At 37.6% G+C, this 19,111-nt stretch overlaps 1 protein-coding gene across 1 annotated transcript in view; it reads left to right on the top strand.

Moving 5' to 3' along the window:
• PKIA (cAMP-dependent protein kinase inhibitor alpha) overlaps window positions 1-18,383 on the top strand; it is a 43,747-nt gene extending 25,364 nt beyond the window's left edge. The window contains exons 2-3 of the mRNA XM_030943164.1: window positions 10,825-11,002; window positions 15,832-18,383. Of these exons, the coding sequence (XP_030799024.1) occupies window positions 10,852-11,002; window positions 15,832-15,911 (231 nt within the window). The 5' untranslated portion in view covers window positions 10,825-10,851 and the 3' untranslated portion in view covers window positions 15,912-18,383. The remainder of the gene's footprint in view (window positions 1-10,824; window positions 11,003-15,831) is intronic.
• Window positions 18,384-19,111: the final 728 nt, after the last annotated feature.

The raw sequence follows: 19,111 nt of genomic DNA on the forward strand, positions 1-19,111 counted from the left end.
TTGAAAATGCAGCAGGTATGTCCAGAATTTTGCAAGCAATAATATTCTTTGTTTTAATCGTAAGTATCTACCAATACTTCCCAGCTGACCACTATCTAACATTGTTGTAATATCAGTGGTCCATTATAAAGAATCTGTAAAGTATTCCTGCTGGAAACAAGTCTAAAAAAAGCACATTTGAGACAATTATTTCAGGAAGCCCTAAGTAGGCTATGCTGTTGCATAGCAACAGAGCCAGGCAGTCCTTAGTCTCTAAAGTAGTCAGTGTACACATGGGAACAGAATGCAAAAAATGATGGAAACCTTGAAAAATGTAAGGCTGAGAATAGAAGAAACCAAAGTGAAATGATATACAATATAAAATGTGAATCTATTTTGTGAGGTATAATATATTGAACTGCTTTTAAGTTAAAAAAACTGAAATGCTCTTAGCCAAATTGTTAGCTTTTTTTTTTTTTTTTTTGCAGATTCTAGATAGTAATTAAAAGGCAGAATGTCTGATGGCTGAGAAAACTAATTCAAATGTAAAGTAGGTTTTAAATGCCTTCCACAGGACAAAAAACAGGATGGGAAAGGCAATTGGTTATTAACAAATCAAAAAGCTGACCAGATAAACCAGGAATGTGAATGTCTTTGTGCCACAATACATTAATCAGTATTTTATAAATTGCCTTTTCCATCTTTTTTTTTTCTCTTCCAGGCATTGAGAATATACTTTAGATGTCTCGTGTTCACAGGTCTTCAGGCTAGCCCAGTGGTATTTATCTTTGCAAATACTGAAAAATGTGATGTCATTGGGTGTATTTTTGGAAACTCCAAGCTTACACGTGAAATGTGAGATCTTCACAGAAGCAAATTATCCTATAGCAGTTTTATTTTTTTTTGAGAGGTAATTGATTTTATTAAAAGCAAATAGGAACCAATATTTAATATTTAATATTTAGAAATACATGGTTACAGTTGATCTTGCTATCAAAAAAGGCAAATCCTTTCCTTTCAGTACAGTGTTTGCCGCTGCCCAAAAAGAAACAGTAATAAGCTCGAGCTTTTCTGTTCTGGATGCTGCAACACATACTTTCTTGATGAGTCATGACTGCATGATTTTAAAAGGTAATCACATGCAAACAGTTGAGCTATTTCACCAGAAATCACTGAAAAGATATGTAATACAATAAATGTTGCCTCTGTTTAGTAGCCTACGTTACCCTAAAGATTTGAGGAAAAGTGCCTTGGAGGGGGGCAGCTGTTTGTTTTAATAATAAGGAAGAGTTTAAGGACAACTTAACTGTAGAGCATTTAGCTTGAATATTCGATGGCCAGACTACACATTGTACTGAAAGATTGAAGAATCCTAGCAAATAGGTGTGGAAGGAACCTTATGAAAATGCTGGAGCATCCTCCTGTTATAAATGCTAAGTTATAAATGCTGTCATGATACTGTTATCTAGACATTTTCTTCTTGCTGTTCTAACTGCATGCTTTCCCTTTCAAAGGCTTTGTTACCTGCAGACAGCTGTTGTAGATGCTGTAAACATATCAGTCAAATTGACAGAGTGCTGAGCATCACAAAATGCAAACTTCAGCTAACTTGGGGATGGGAGCGACCCATTGCAATGGGGGAGCCAAGCCCTGCATTCAAATCAGTGGCTCTGTGTCAAGTCCTTGAGTCAAGTTATCCCACTGGGAGCTGTTTGGTAGAGCAGCTGGAAGAGTCCATCACAGTCTTCCTTTTTGGTTGTAAACTGGTTTCTGTAACTGAACTCTTGAATTATCTAAGGCGATTGCTGCTTCCTCCCCATCTCCATATGCTTTTTTCTTCATTTCTGGTCTTGTTCTGCAGACAGACTACCCTTTCTGGATGCTACCTCCCCACCTGAAATCTGATTCTTTCACATCCATATTGCGTTCTTACAATGCCATCCTATTCCCCTAGCCCAGCACATGAATAGATAAGTCCTGGCAGTGCTCATTAATATCTTCTTGCTAGCCATTACCTTTACTGGTATTTTAAAACAATGAAGAGCAAGCTCTTACACTTTGCATAACACAGCTGTATTTTGCATAGCAAAGTATTTTACCAGATTGGGCATATGTTAATGTAGAAGAAATGGGCTACATTTCTTGGCTTGTGACAAAGGATCATGAATTTTCATGTTAGTTTCATGGTTTGCTGTTAGGAATTGCAACAACTGTAATGAATTACTAAGGAATGTTTAGCCATTCCAATCTATAGTTCATCTGAGTATTTGAGCCCTTATAAAGAAGTGGAAGCTGCCTTGTGCTGTGGAACTATTTGTTGGAAAACATAGCTGGTTCCCATTTAAATGGAAAAGTGCGCCACAATGTACTGCATACAGTCTTTATGCCACTTCTTGTTTGTTTGTTGGATTTTTTGGTTGTGTGGTTTTTTTTGGTTTTCTTTGTGCTTTTTTTTTTTTAATGAGAATGAAGGCTTTTCCTTTTGTTTGTTTGGATTTTGTTTTGGGGTTTTTTGAGGGTTTTTTTGGGGGAGGGTCATGTTGGCATTATTGTTTTGACCTCAAAAGTCATAATACTAGTTAAGTAATGTCTAACAAAATATATAAATGCAAAGTAAAACAAAAAAAAGATAGTGAGGGAAATAGATCTTACATGGATAAGCATTTTATGGATGCTGAATTAAAAAAATCAATGGACCGGAATCCTTTTAGGGCATCTAGAGTTAGGATTCATGGAATCATATGATACCAGGTTCGAAGGGGACTTCAAGGATCTTCTAGTCCAACCTCTCTTGGCAAAAGCATCTGTAGACAAGATGGCCCAGCCCCCTGTTCAGCTGAATCTTATAGGTGTTGAATACTAGGGAATCCACCACTGCCCTGGAGAGATTATTCCAAGGATGAGTGTTCTGATTGTGAATAATGTTCCTCTTGGGTCCAACTGGAATATCTCCAGTAGTAACTTGTATTCATCACCCCTCACCTTTTCCATGACTCGTAAAAAGGGACTCTCCATTTTGTTTCTAGTCACCCCTTAGATATTGAAAGATGGTGATAAGGTGTCCCCTAAAACCTTCTTTCCTCAAGGCTGAACAAATGCAGTTCTCATGGTCTAAAGATCTCATTCTTAGCCCCTTCCACAGCATTAAACTTCTGTCAAAAATTGGAAATCTGTTCCATAGAAAACCCTTTTTCTTAGTGGCTTCCGCATCACTGCCTATATACCATTGATTGGAAGGCTCATGCCTGTCTGTGGGTAATTCACAGAATTATCTTGCTATTAGAGCTTCAGTTAAAAGTTTGATAGACCTGTATTTTTGGTTTTTTCAGTGGAGAGTTGTCTCTAAGTGGCTCACAGCAGTTTGGCCCAAAATATTTGCAGGTTACTGATCATGACTGTTCAGTGTTTTGGGGTTTTTTTCTCTATGAAGCCATATACAGCCTGTTGTATGTAGCAGTCACTAAAGGAGACAAAAATAGTCACTGCAGTGTTTATATCAAGTTCTCTGAGGAACAGAGTCTCACCTAATGAGACCTGTGTTGATCAATACCTTTAAATCACTGGCTGTGAATGCTGGCAATACTGACAGAAGTGTCTGAGAGAATAAATTTGATTACAGCACAAATCCTGAATTAAAGGCAAGGCTAGGAGCTTCATGAGCAAAGCCCACACAAATTTCCCTCCCCCCTAATCCCCATCCCCTCTACTAAACATCCTGATCCTTAGCAGACACCAACTTCACATTTCTACAGCAATTTTTGCTTTTCTGCACGATGTGTTTCCAAGGTGCCAGTCAGTTATGAATTCTCAGTAGACTGGTCTTTTCCAGTAACCCAGCAGTTGAGGAAGAGCCCGTTTTTATTGTTGACGGGGGAATTTTTGTGTCATAGTCTTCATGACAAAAATTATTATTTCATCTCACTGTTCTTCAAGAGGTGCTTCTGAATTGCCATATAAAGACCCCAATAGACAGGCTTTCTCCAAAGGCTGAAACCAGTCCTTTTGAACAAACACTGTATTTGTTCAGTGTAGTGTTCTTCTGCCTGTGTTCCTTGGTTCAGAGCACCACAGCATTCTAAGGTGCTGCATACCTGGCCTCATCCTCCCAGAACCTTAAAACATGGGCCTCCTTTCAGCTCAGATGGATGTGTGAATGCTCAGCAGGGCTGCCAGGTGTGTGTCACGTGAGGAGCTGAAATGCTCTCCCCTGGCTTGAGCCCTTGATCTCTGTGATTATAAGGTGCTTGCAATGCATTTAGTTGTTCATAGAGAGTACCAGAGTGTCCTGAAAAGTAGTGCTTTAACTTGCTCCTTCCCTTCACAAGCCAAGAGGTTCATTCACAAGCTGCAAGTATGAAGTCACACAGCAGTGGATGTGACTTTTCTCACAAGCACATTGCCTACCATTCGTGTTCTTTAGGTTAGGCAGTGAACAGTGATGGTAGATTCTAGGTCACCCTCTTCTGCCCCCTAACATAGTGTGCCTAGGTAGATATTTAAATGTTGTGATTAGTTTCTTCCATCGGGTGTTAATTTCAAAATATCGAAACATTTATTGTTATTTTTAATTACTCCCAGAACCATCAATGATATCTGCACTGTATCTTTCCAGAGAACCAAGGGCTCTGTAGTATTGCTTCATTGGTTATGTTTGGTTTTGGTTTTTTTTTAATTTGCTGCTGCTATTTCGCTGCGCAGTTTCATGGAACACTGGAAGCTAAAACTAGATCTGTGATCTCAGAGAAATGGTGGATGATAGACCAAATTCTTAGGGTCTTGGCCATAATGAAATTTGCTTGGGCAAGGACATGGTAAGAACTGTAACTATTTGGCTTTTAGTTCTGTAGATCTCTTTAGGAAAACTGCAATTTAGATAACATGAAAGGAGAACCTGTTAACTGTCGTTGTGAATGATCTGCCGGTATAGGTTGTGAGCTGAAGGATATCTCACTTCATAGTGCTTTTTTATGCAGGTTTAAACAAGTTTAATTTTTTTCTGAATAAAATCTCCGGTGTTGATTTTCTTTGTTCTGTTTTATTGTTTAACCAGTTGAATTGCCTGTTAATTTCTATTAAGATCTTAGTAGTACTAGGATGGCTATATATTGAATGTGCACCCTAAAAGCAGGCTAGTTGTCAAATGCAAGTGACCTGTTCTGCATTACTGTTTCAAGGAGCTGGTCACTCCAGAAACATCAGACAGAAAAAAACTACGTGAGTGATTTTCAAAGTGCAGATTGAAATACTGCCCAGCTTTATATCTTGCATTATTATTAATATTTTCTTTCATTTGCTTTCAAGAGTTAATTCTATTTCTCTGTTCATCTGTCTGTGCAAAAACACATTGTTGTATAACACAATAGATAGGATCTCTGTGGAAGAAAAATGCTTTTGTTAAATTGTTCCTCTGATTTTGCTTTCAGCTTAGAAGACCATGCATAAGGTAGAAATCTAGCTACAGATTGCTGTAGAATAGGTCTGTATCCTCACTGGAAAGAGCCCTGTAGCCCTGTCTCTTAGGCTAGATTTGGAACCAAAATTTATTTTAAAAGCATAATTATACATCTTCTCTAAATCAGACATGCTATTAAATGACAAATTCTCTTTTTTTTTCTTTTTTTTTTTTGTTCCCTTGTGAAAGCTGAATATAGATAATTACATTTAAATAATGTGCTGATCGTGATACAACATTTAGCAGCCAAAGCCTGGGAGAGATTTATTTGAAAATCTTTTATTTGATGCTGCCATTAAGCATAGATTGAGAAAGAGCGGGAGCATACATTGAAGGATTTTGCCTCTTAGCCTTACACTGCAGGTTTGCCAAGAAAATGGCATCTCTCTGGTGCTTGCCAGCAGCACGTGCCAAATTCATAGACAAGCTGTATGTATGTCAAGTGCCTGCTCTTGTTCTGTCTTCCTTTTGAAATAATAATGAAACCAATTAGCACATGTACTTCACATACACTTGGGCTTCTTTTAGGTATCTAATCCTTTAAACAGACTTAAGTGCAACAACCCTGGGTACCTCTGGCCCATAGGCAGTAGAGACACTGATTTTTAACTCATGCTGGTATACCACATAATTTCTGTACTTTTCCTCCCAAACTCTTGAGAGCAGTGGCACTGTGTAATACTGGGTTTCACTGAATGATTATGGAGCACTGTCAAATTTGGATTACATTTGTGAACTAATCAGTAACTTTTTAGGATTTTATTTTTTCAGTTACAGAGATTTGAGTGTTATCTTCAGAGACTTGTGGGATAACATTTGCTATATATAGCATGGAAAAGGAAAATTTAACATAAACTGGATTGTGGAGTTAAAAAAGTATTCTGGTAAATTTTTGAAAACACAAATACTGATCCCTTCTGTACTTCTTAAATTATAATGTTTTCATCATAAAATCATTAAGGTTTGGCCCTAAGTGACACATCTACACATATTTTGAACTTTTCCAGGGATGGTGATTGACCACTTCTCCAGACAGCCTGTTCCAATGCCTGACAACCCTTTCAGTGAAAAAACTATTTCTAATATCCAATCTAAACTGCCCCTGGTGCAAGTTGAGACCATTTCATCTCATCCTGTCTCTTGTTACTTAGGAGAAGAGACCGACCCCTGCCTGGCTAAATCCTCCTTTCAGGCAGTTTAGAGTGATAAAATCCCCCCTGAGCTCCTTTTCCTCAGGCTAAACACCCCCAGCTCCCTCAGCCACTCCTCACAGGACTTGTGCTCCAGACTCTGCCCCAGCTCTTGCCCTTCTCTGGACACTCTCCAGCGCCTCAGTGTCCTTGCTGTGAGGGGCCCAGAGCCGAGCACAGGATTCGGGTGCAGCCTCTGTACCAGTGCTGAGTACAGGGTGACAATCACTGCCCTGGTCCTGCTGGCCACACTGTTTCTGACAGAGGCCAGGATGCCATGGGCCCTCTTGGCCACCTGGGCACTCTCTGGATCATGTTCAACAGATATTGACCAGCTTCTCCTGGCCCTTTTCCACTGAGCAGCTTTCCAGCCACTTTTCCTCCAGCCTGCAGCATTGCATGGAGTTGTTCTGGAGAAAATTAAGGACCCAGCACTTGGCCTTGTTGAACCTATCCTTGGCACCCTTCTTTTTTCCTTCTGCATTCCTTGGATACTTACTCTACCCCTTATGTTCAGTACAGAATATGCATTAACAATACAGGCATGTCTTGATAGACTGGCTGAAATCCAAGGTAACAACTCTATCATTCTCATCCTCTGTAATTTCTTAAGTAAATAATTTTCAGTGCAAATTTTTGTGAGGAAGGGGTTGGGAAGGGAAAGAGAAAAAAAGTCTAAGATACCCACATTTCTAGATGTTTATGAAATTGAGAATCTGAGGAAATAGATGCTGTATGAAAATCCCCTGGGCTGTGATGCAAACTCTAACCCATTATCAGGCATGGTGACTCTACATGGGAGGAAAGGTAAAGCACAGCTGGGGGGGATTTCTGAAGGGATCATATCTTATCAGTTACCAAGGAATCCAATCTTGCAACAGCAAGTTTCCTTAATCCTTATTCTCCCAGACCTTCTTTCGTCAGTTTGCTGGCTCAGTTGGCAGAAACAGTGAGGTTTGCAGCCCTCTTGTTTCGGTTTAATTTCACAAAGCAGAGTACTGGTTTCGCAACTTTTTGAAAAATTTGAATTCATAGAACTAGTGGGGCTGTGACCACAATCTTTAATGCAGAAGTACCTGTTTATGCAATTATTTAGGAAATTCAAATTATATTTCACAGTTATTAGCAAATTCCACTGCTGCCACAGAGCAGAGACTGAAGGGGGAAAAAAGATTTTTTGAAGTGAATGTTAATTCCTTAATAACTGGTTCAGTGAATAAGTACAAACTGCTGGGCACTGAGCCATTCGTTGGAAGAGGAGCTCTTGGGTGATGTCAGTGTAGTTCCATATTTATGCAGTAATGTCTCAAGATAATGCCAATACAAAACAGAATGGTATTTGTTATTTAGGAGGAGACACAGACAGGAAAATTTGGAAGTGTCATAAATGTATGTTTGATAACATTATTTTTTGATCAGAATGTTGTTAGTAATACCATATTGAGCATACAGAAAATGAACATTTAAAAAGTTCTCTACAAGCACATTTTTCCATGCCTTTATAGCTTGTTTTGTAGCTAAATAAATATAGCTTGTTTTGAAACTAAATAAGCTTGGGATTTCCCCTGGTGTTCTCCATTTTTATGGAATGTTTCAAGAGAAATATTATCTCACAGAAGCATATTCTGTGGAGTGCAGTTTGTACATCCAGAGAATTTCTCATGGAGTACAACTTGGGTTATTTTGCAAGTCTTGGAGCCCTGCAGCTTGTTCCACCTCAGTCATGATCTTCTCTAGTTATTCTGGGCCTGATGCACTCATATGCACCTTTGGTTTTTTCAAAGAAGAAAAGAAAACAACTCTGTGGTGGTTTTTTCTATGCTAAAACTAATGTCTTCACGGGGATGATAGCTACAACGACTTTGGACTGGTCCTACACTAATATGAAATCCAAGCTTGTAATACTATTGATTGTGTTCATGGTTTGCACTTCCTTTTCTACAAGTCACTTGCAATAAAAAGCATGCACAAATATAAGGGATTTCTGCTTAAAATCTTTTAGTCTCTGATTTTGGTGAATGCTATTCAGTGAATGGGTCAGATAAGTCTGAAAACATGTGCTATTTTCTTATAAAAACTGTCCTCATTGTTTCCCTTCACCTTTGCAAGTTACATGCTGCACTACTACATGGTTGGTACATTTGGCATTGCAGTGTTTGCGCCTTGGGCAAAGAACAAATGGTAGACTTCTCACTTGCTTCAATATTCTTGCAGTGTTTCAATAAGAGGGCAGTTCAGAGGAAGAAATGCATGTGGTCTCATTCTCATGCAAGCTTTTGTTATTAAACAAAGGCGCTGCACTATTTTATGTGTGTCAGGCAGGCTTTCAGTCAATGCTGACCTCTTTTCCCTCCCTAGGTGGTGGTGTTAGGTTTTGTGGGTTGGTTTTTTTTTTTGGTTGTTGATTTGTTGGAGTTTTTATTTCTTTGTTGGTTTGGTTCTTTTAAGCAGTTTCCTGTATCATAGTGGTTGATCTTAAGAGTAAAATTAGCCTGTCAGCCATTCAGTGTTTGGCATGGGACACCAAAGCTTGATAGCAGCGAACTTCTTTTCAAGTCAGTCAGTCTTGCAATGATACTTGATGTTGTTATATTTAGACTAAATAAAATATGGTGTAGAACCCTTTTCTTGGCTTCTCACACACATCATATATACACCCTCATACAGCTGACTGAATCTGGGGAGGTGAGGAATGGAATGAAAATGAGGAGTGAACAGGGTTTGTAAAGTTATTCAGAGGTGAGGATGGAGAAGGATTGGCTGTTGTCCTTTTTGTATCTATTTTTAAAATAAAAAGTGTTTATAAAAAATGAGGGGGTTTTTTGTTTATTTGAAGAGAGAAAGGTGAACCTTTTGCTGCTGTTAATGTTTGTGATGACTTCAAGAGCTGCTTCACTGTCCAGCACCTGCAGTAGGAACTGATTAAAAAGATTTATCCATTCTATGCCAGTGTGAAGGTTTGGCTACTTTAGTAATAACAGCTAAAGCCTCTTGGTGTAGGCAGCTGTGAGTTGCTGCCTGCATGGCCATGTCCTCTGTCTGCAGTGTGCAGAACCAGAGAAATTCTGCTTAAAATGAAGGAGGCATACAACTGTGGGGGAGCTGCTTTGGTTTAGTAGTTCTGCAGTGTTTCTTCTCTTTAAAGCACTCCTCTAGCAGAAAGCTTCCCTGATTCCCCTATGACATGGGAACATAAAACATGAGGAAAGCATGGTTGCCTAGCATTTTGCAGGAAACCTTAGGCACGTACACATGAAACTACAGTAAAAGAAATGTGATCAGTGAGAGAAAGTGCTCCTCCCCATACTCTTTTAACATTTTATAAATTAAGAAAATAAAATTCTACTAGCTTAGATCTGTAGCATATATTGCAGCAGAGAGGAAATTCTTTCTGTTACTGAGATTGAAATAGCATATGGTATTTCCTTTGTCTTTGTCAGATCTTGCATTAATGCACATCATCACATTATTCCATAATGACACAAGAAATAATTGTTTTCTAATGAAAGGAAGTTCTGAGATTATACCTAGCTTACAGAGCACTGCTTTCAAACCTCTGCATTCTAGTTTAGCTATTCTGCTTCCTCTGGTAGCACATCTCCCCTCATTTCAGGAGCATTATGGTAATACATTTGCATTAGGGAAACTACCACACCAAAATAAATTAGTTGAGCCTGAAGAGGTCTGTATACAATGCCAAAACTAATACTAACAGGAAAGAAAATATACAAAACATAACAGTGTTTTGTGTATGAGCACAGGGTTCTGCACACAAAAGCATTATCAATTTGTACTTTCTTGCTCGTTACACTCTGCTTTTTGTAGAAAAGAACTTTGTTCCACCCCCTGCCTACCTCCTACATCTCAGCTAATATTAAAAGCAGAGACAACTCTGTAAAGGAATTATGTTGCTGAGGTCATTGCTTTTATAAAGTACTCACTATCACTTTATGAAGCATGGAAAATGAAGTTGGATAAAATACTGTTGAATACAGATGGCATAAAATACACATGGTGTTTTTGCTTTCTACTCTGTTTCTTCTCTAATTTCTCCAAATTTTGAGACTGGCTAACCAGTAAAAGAAGATGTGTCAATCTACCCTGTAATGGGAACTTCTAGTTCTATTCCTAATCCATGAAGTCATCTGATTTTCTGGTGGTCTAAGTGGTGGTTTTTGTTTTTCTTTTTTTCCTCCCATCCAGGTACTGCTATGTGGATATTTGTTAGCAATGACTGATGTGGAATCTACATATGCAGACTTTATTGCTTCAGGAAGAACAGGTAGAAGAAATGCATTACATGACATCCTTGTGTCCTCTCCGGGTGGGAACTCTAGTGAACTAGCCTTAAAGTTATCAGAGCTTGATATAAACAAAACAGGTGAGTGTGTTCTGGGATTTTATTATATTTATGTAAAACTAAAATGAGAACTAGTACACGAAGCATGGTTTATGTGCCCACATTATTCCCTTGTTCCTCAGCAGAAGAAATTTATTTTTTTTCTAATCAACATGGGTTGCCTGCAATAAGAATCACTGACTTCATAAATGGAAAGGGTGGTGATTTGCAAGTACAACACATCCCTGAATAAAGAAAAGTTGTTCTGCAGTGAGTGTCTAGTGGCAGGGTCCTAATCAGGATAAATTTTGTGAAAATCAGAATATAAGGAAGAAAAAAAGGAAGTCTTTATTAAAACCAAAGTCTGCATAATATCCTTTTGTGTATCTCTCTGATTTGAGGCCTGTAGGAGAAGCCATATGTCTGCTGAAAGGTTGTTGTGAAATCAACTTTTTTCAGCTGCCAAAGGACAGAGCAATAGGAATGCATTAATCTTTGTTTTACCTGGATCTTTGTTTCTGAGTAAATTGTCTGTTTCTCTTTTCTGCTGATACTTGTCCTTCTTTTAAGGTACCAAGCAGTAATGCAATCCTAAATCTTTAATATTACTAACATTTTTAAAAGCTTCTGCCTATTCAGTTGAGAGGAGGGAGGGAGAGTGGACCTTACATGAAATAAAAATAGTAATATGACTGGGTATTTATTGTTATGTTAGATGAGTAGCAGCTAATGAATAGATCTTACAGATATTAGAAAGCCCTTTTCAGATGTTAGGGAAGGCATGGTTTTACTTATTTTAATAATAGCAGAAGATAATAAATACAGCAAAGAAGAAACTGTTGATAAGCAGTTGCCCTGTTTGTGCACATACTTTTCTCAGAGATAAAGTGTTCTGAGAGGGAGTCTCTTCACAGGACAGCATGGTGTTGAGGTGGTTGTAGTGCTGTTTTGAAGGAGGGCTTCTTCTTTTGGCTTATGGACTAATGTACATTCTAAGTCATTCCTTTTGCCAGTTTGGGACCTAGAGATTCTATTTTTTTTAAAAATGCTTTGTAAGTATGTATGTAGGTGTGTCATTTTATTTTAGTAGGGGCAGGTGTAAAATGGTGGAAAAATAAAAAGTAGGTGCCATTTAAAAGGCATAATGCCAACATTCAGTCTCAGATTTACACTTATCAAAATCATCTTTGTCTTTTCCATTTAAAGAATAAAACAGTCCCTATTTTTAAGTTAAAGAGTGGAGTTCTTATAAGCCAGAAATATGTTTTCAGGAGTCTCTTTAGTTTTTCTTGATGACCCTTTTTGTAGCCCAGGTAACTTCACCAATGCAGAAAAACATACAGAGCTGTTCATAAAATTACTTTAGATAGTAGAAACACAGAAACATCTGCATACTTCTTCAGAAGGTTATTCAATTTCCATTAGCTAAAATGAAAACATATTTAAATTCTGTAGTATTAGACACCTGGGGGCCAAGTAAAAGCCTAAAGAAAAAAATTACTGGAAAAGGCGTTGTCTTACCTAGCATTCATGTGAGTATTAGTGTATTATCGCGTCATGTCATTCCAAATCAAGAGAGGCTAAAACATACTTTGCATGTAAAATCCCAGTTCAGAATATATTAATGCTTGTAGGATGCATATGTGCATCACATCTGACAGGATTAAGAAGAAAACACATTTAGGGGCTATATCTTATTTCTTTCAAGGTGCATGTCAAACAATTTATGCTAAGTACAACTTAATTATATAAATATAGATATCAATTTCTATTCCTTCCTCTTATTTCTCTTACAGCTGCATGCATTTTCTTGCAAAACTGCAAGTGTGTTTGCTTTCAACTGCATGGAGTAATGGCAGAGTAGGATAATGCAGATGTTAAAGAAAAAAAAAGGTGGTTATAAAACATATGTAAATTAAACTACCCAGGCATATTTAGTACATTCACTTTGGAAAGCCTGCAGATAAGTTTCCTGTAAAAAAAACAGAACAGCTTTTAACAGCACTAGACTTGTAGTATTATTAACAGCAAAAGCACTAGACTTGTAGTATTATTAACAGCAAAAGACAATGTATTTTTCTGTTACTCAGTAGCTGATACCTGGAGTGTTGGTTAATCCCCTCATCAATGAGCCAACAACAGATAATCAAGAGTTTACTGCATAATTATGTGTAATAAGTATAATTACTGTATGACACTCTCCCTTCGAAACAACTGTCCCAGTTTTCTTTGTCCATAGCAAGCTAACAACCTGTTATTATCTATGGAATGGATATATTTAGCAAACACCAAAATACAGCTTCCAAGGTCTGTGTCAACATGTTTTATATAAATTAAGTAAAAGCAACACTATGTAGATAGAAAACTGGAAGAGAAATCATAAGATAGAAGCAAAAGGAAGATTTTTAGCAGGGAAATCAGCAGGTAGCTCTCCAGCTGAACTCTCTCAAAGTAACCAATACAATCCAAGAAACTTGATCTTGCAGGTTGTAGCAAAATGAAGTCGTGAGGTAAAAGTACAATGAGGAATGAGGACAAGTCTCTGCAGATCTAATCTCTAAACCAAACTACTGCTTTTCTAGGTGCTATAGAACACAGATGCTTTTTTAGGTGCTGTAGAACACAGAAAAGGACATTTCCTTGTAAAAGTTGTAGTGGTCCAAGCATCTACAAATAATGAGGGTAATAGGGTGTTAAAGACCTACATAACCCAAATGAAGAACTGGGTGTAGAAATTAATGTGTGAAAGTAATTGATTTTAGTCCGTGGTAGAAATGTTTTGGGTGTAAGCAGTGATAGACTGTAGAGTCAGTAATGTTAGAGGAAGAAAATTGAGTTAAAAGCTGTAAATTAGCAGGACTGGTAACTAGCCAGCTGACCTACACACACAGCTGTATTGTGGCTCAGAGTATTGTATTATTTATTTTTGTTTCTTTTTTTAATACTGCCTGATGGCTTCAAAATGCTCTGTAAAAATTGCAATCTTGCTCTTGAGAGTTTCTAGCCATCAGGTTTTAAAGGAAGAACAGCCATGTGCTTAGTAGTTTTGAGATTCTCAGAACTTAAAAGCAAATTTATCTCTGTAAATATATTTTAAAGCCTTTGGTAGGAGAGCTCTGCCAGTAGAAAGAAAAAGCTGGTACCAAGATAGTGTATTATAGATTAAATGGGTTCAGATTAATGAATTTTTTCAGCAAGTTGAGAAGAATCTTTCAAGAAGTGGTATATTAGAGCCTTAGTGCTCTTTCCCTGGATCTCTGTGCTCTGTGTTTAACACTAAGGTAGTGAAATGTTTTGGCTTTTTGTCCTAGAGTGATTTTTCTTTTAAATACCTTGCAAGAGTGTGTTTTGCTCTTCAGTTTTGGGACTTTTTTCCTGTTCTTTTTGTTAATAAGATTTCCACTAGGAAAGTTTAGCTTGCCCACATAGTAGTAGTCAGAATAAATGGAGGGCAGAGCAGGCAGAAAAGAAATGACCCCCTGAAATGACACTCACTGCATCTTCTGCAGTATCAGAGCAAATGTAGGAGGTTTTTAGAAAGTGTTTAGACAACTGGGGCAAAAGGGATTTCTGTCTAATAATAAATAATCACATGTAGATCCATTCTGATGGAATCCTTTCTAATTTGAGAGGTGGAAGTGAAGAAGAGTTTTCCGGGAAAGTGCCTTGTAAAACGATTGTGTATTTACTACTCAACCCATAATGTACAGAACAAACCTCACTGTTTAATAGGTAATTGACTTTCCATGCAACTTTTCATCAGGTTGAATGTGATAGTTCACAGTATCTTTTGTGGCATTTTCCTGCCTACTCAGTGCATGCACAAAACACAGCTGTCACGTCTAAGCTGTTTGCAGTGTTCTTTGCAAGGCAAAGAACTTTTTTCCCCTACCAGTGTGCCCTTTCTTCTACACAGAAAAGAGAAGGCGTTTATGATGCTTATTTCTATAAACAGAAATAAATCTGCAGATGCACCATGTGATCTGAAATGTGGAAATAACAAATATCTGCATTGAGAACCCTGCCTTCATTCTAAAGATCTATAGATTAAAATTAGGAGGCACTGCTACATCTATCTAAACCTCCTTACAGCCCAGCCATGGAATTTTCTTCCCTTATCAAGCCATTTCAGTACAAATTACTCAGAATCCTTGCAACATACAAGAGACATGTACACCTTAGCATTATTCCTTTTTGTGTATCTATAGCTGATCAGTCCAGTGTTCAGGGACTTGTGTCTCACTTGCACTCACCTTCCTGTTGCCTGAACCTGTGAGGTCTTGAATTGTTACGTAAAATACAATACTTTGCATATAGATAGTAAAAGCATTTAACAATGCTTTTCTTGGCCTTCTTTAGACAGACTGTGAGTTGCCTGCTCACTGTGCCTCTGTAGGATGTGATCTGTTCCTCAGGTTCTTCTGTGGTTTGTAGTGAGACAGCTGGACTGAACACCATGGACATGATGCTGAAAACAGATGCACAGAACTAAAGCAGCTTTAACAAACTGTTGTTTTTATTGAAGTTGCATCTCTTTGTAGCAAATTCTGTTCAGATTGGTGCAATGAAGTTTTTTCTCTTACACTGTTACAGCATCATAGTGAACAAATTTTCAAAAATACTCTACTGTTTTTGTTAAAGTCATTAATTTTTAGCTACCTTTGGTATTTATTTGGTGATACTTGTGATTGCAGATAGAAATTTGCATCTCAAGAGACACTTTCTAAAACAAAGTATAGCTATCTTAGTAGTAAAGAGTTTCATATTTCAGTTTCAATTTCTTTTTACTTTGTTTTTCAAGCTGATGGATGAACAATCAGGGTTCTCTTTATTTTAGTGTGGATTACTCATCCTTTTTTCTTGTCTTATAGAAGGAGAAGGAGATGCACAACGAAATCCAAGTGAGCAAACCGGGGAGGCCCAAGGGGAGGCAGCAAAGCAAGAAAGCTGACATCCGACTTTGACCGAGTGGAGCAGCTGCTGGATGTTTTCAGGCTACAAGAGTGTGCTGGAACAAATTTGTTTCCATGAGCAAGCTGGTAGAAAAGAAAGTGCATGTGTCTTCACTGCTGGAACCCGCTCAACACAATGCTAAAAATCTGGGTACAAGCTGTGACAGAAGACAGAATTTTCTCTACCTCTGTCATTAGCAATGGTTGAACATGTATTGATTTTTTGGGATAGTGTCATCAGATGGATCCCTTCATAATGACTACTCGATGGGAACACTTTTAGAAAGTAGAACAGGTAAATCTTGTAGCAAATGGCCTTTGAAGCATCAGAGGATCTAATTGTGTATCTTAAGCAAAGGCTTGTGTGATCCTCAGAGTTTAAAATTCTCTGGCCAAAGTGTTTGCCCATTATATAAGAACTGTAAAGAAAGCGCTGTTTTTAGAACTTTGCATCTGTTTTACAGCTCTGTTATTTACAATGGTTTTTGTATTGTACGACTTAGATGCTCCACACTGCCCCTTCTCAACTGCTTATGAAGAATATTTCTGTTACTGTGAATTTTTCTACCACACGTTTTGAAAGGGCTGGTTTTTTGCATAAGGTGGTGATGTGCACATGATAGATCTAAACATCAACTGCTAAATTGATTATGCCTAAACCTGAAAGACTCAGCAACACTCAAATTTGTTACTAGATGAGCCTTCAAAACGATTTGTTAATGTGAATACTTGAGCGTGCGTTGTGTCCTTGGTACAGTTTTGCCACTCGCCTGTAGTTAGTTGCATATCAGAGACTCAAATTGAATCTTTTATGTTATTCTTCCCCATTTTTCTAATTTTGGTCCCAATTTCTTAATCTTTCTCTGAGATATTTTTTTAAAATGTTATTCCAAGTATTTTATTGTTACGGTAGTTTTAAGAATACATTTGTAACCTTATATGGGTTAAAATTCAAACTAATTCCATGGTGCTAGAGGTTTTCCTGATTCACATTGTAAAGACAGGCCTTGTTTACACATGGGAAAATAACTGGCATAGGTTATTGCCAATTATGTATTCTGAAGTGACTTTTAGAATGCAGTATAGTCCAATGAGTGGCTCCCGGGCTGGATCCAGCAAGGGGTTGGATTTTTACTATTCCTTGCCTTTGCCTCAGTTGATCAGGCTGTTGAGTTTGTGCAGCCAGTAGCCTGCTACTGATGCGCCTGAACAGCCAAGTGCTAGAATCTGCTACAGTAGCCTTGTGGCTTGGAGCTGGAAAGGGAGGTGAGAGACTTGGCATCTAGCACCCAAAGACTAGATTTTTTCCCATTTCATCTATTCCAAAATGGCAGTCCAAACTGGGCCTTCATCAAAATACCAGGATAGCTTGTCCATCCAGGACATCACTTAAAATATCTACAGATTAATAACCTGTTCTGCAGTAGCTATTGCTGATTGATTTGTTTTTCCCCCTTGTCCTGCCCCAATAGACAAGGCCATTCATGAGGCTGAATGCTGCAAACTGGGGCAGCCGCACCTCTGTGTGACTAAGGTGAGTGAAGAGAGTGACTGATAGTAAACCATGGCAATCACACAAGCACCAATCACAAGGTCAGAAGATTTGTTTTCTTTTATTAATAGGAGGTGATGTCACTTTATATATAGTATATATATATTATATATATTTTTGTGTTGTTGGTTTCAAATGTTATGCACTTTTTAATGTTTGTAAACTTTTACTAATGAATAGTGTGATTGCTTCCTGAATATATTAATCATCAGTTAACAAAACATCTTTGTGGCCACAGATGTTTGTTTCTACCATATGTATCATAGTACTTGTCACCTGAAAATTTTTTGTGAGATATGTGGAGGAAAAAAACCCACTTCTGATCAGTATTATAAGATCATTTATTAGTGTTAATAAAAACAAGCCAGCCGTATGCTTGTGGCTCATGCGTGTAATATTAACTCTCACCTTCTGGTGTTTGGAAGCTGAATGCCTTGCTGTCTTACTAGCTGTCAAATGCCCTATCTTCTTGGTAAGAGAAGTAGTCCATTTGCTTTGGAAATACTGTTATCCTTAAACAATTCTTATTCATTTGTTTCACTTGGTGTTCTTTCAAACTTAACACATTATTATTATTATTATTGACCTTTTTTTTAATTATTTCTCCCCCTTTCACTCTTGCATCAAGTCTTCAAGCTGAACTGGTTGCCCTTTGTCATGGACTACTTACTGTCAATCTAGCACAATTGCCAGAAGGAAATAGGATTCTAGAGGTTTTTTTATAGTGTTACTTTATTGATGATCCATGAAACATCATCAGTAAAATGTTGCAGAAAAAGGCAATAGTGAATTAAGTATTTACAGTATATTAAAGTGATGGTTTTCCTTATTTTCCTTCACTGCTTTTCTTTATTTCAGTATACTTTCCTTCTTAATTCTTTTGTGTTGTTAAATAAAATTAATTTCAGCCTTTCCTCTCTATTTTGTACCTGTTTCTTCTGTTTCTCCTCTTTTTTTCTTGTTTTTAGACAAATTATGGTGTCTTTTGCTGGTTTTTGAAACCCATCTCTTCGTGATGGAAAATAGCATTGTTAATTTTAGTGGAGTAAAAGGCTATTTATGTTCCTCTTCCCCCAAAAGTGTATGAGTGCTTGATTTATCACTTGAACTGTGCTTGCTGTCTTAATTTTGGATATTTCTGTAGCTTCTGCAAGCAGGCCTCACTTAATGTAAACATGTGGTTAGTTCTGTGCCAAGTCCCAGCACAGTATCTTCAGTATTATTGTTACTAAAGCAATTACAGAAGAGCTGCTTTAAATATATTCACACCTAGCTGTGTAATTGCATCATATAACAGGGACACTGATGGCAGAACCAGACTTTGACTGGGTTATTTTTCCTTTTGTTAGTTATCTTTTTCAGTTTACCTGACACTCTGGCTTCTCTTCCAGTATCTTCTTTCTATTTTATTGTGTTCATGATAGTTAAATGTCTGTTTAATCCATGCTTATCTTAGAAAGATCTTCCCAAAAAGCTATATAGACACAACAAAGTTAGGTCTGGAATATCAGCATAATAGAATACTCTTTATCCTGAAAATGTTTGACTTTGGTAGGATGGTGGTGGGTTTGTTGTTTCATTTTTGGGGGTTTTTTGCAGTCTCTTTAGACAGATGTTTTCAGTGCTTTGGTCACTCTGAAGGTCCAT

This window comes from Camarhynchus parvulus, chromosome 2 (assembly GCF_901933205.1).
Source record: "Camarhynchus parvulus chromosome 2, STF_HiC, whole genome shotgun sequence".
NCBI lineage: Eukaryota > Metazoa > Chordata > Aves > Passeriformes > Thraupidae > Camarhynchus > Camarhynchus parvulus.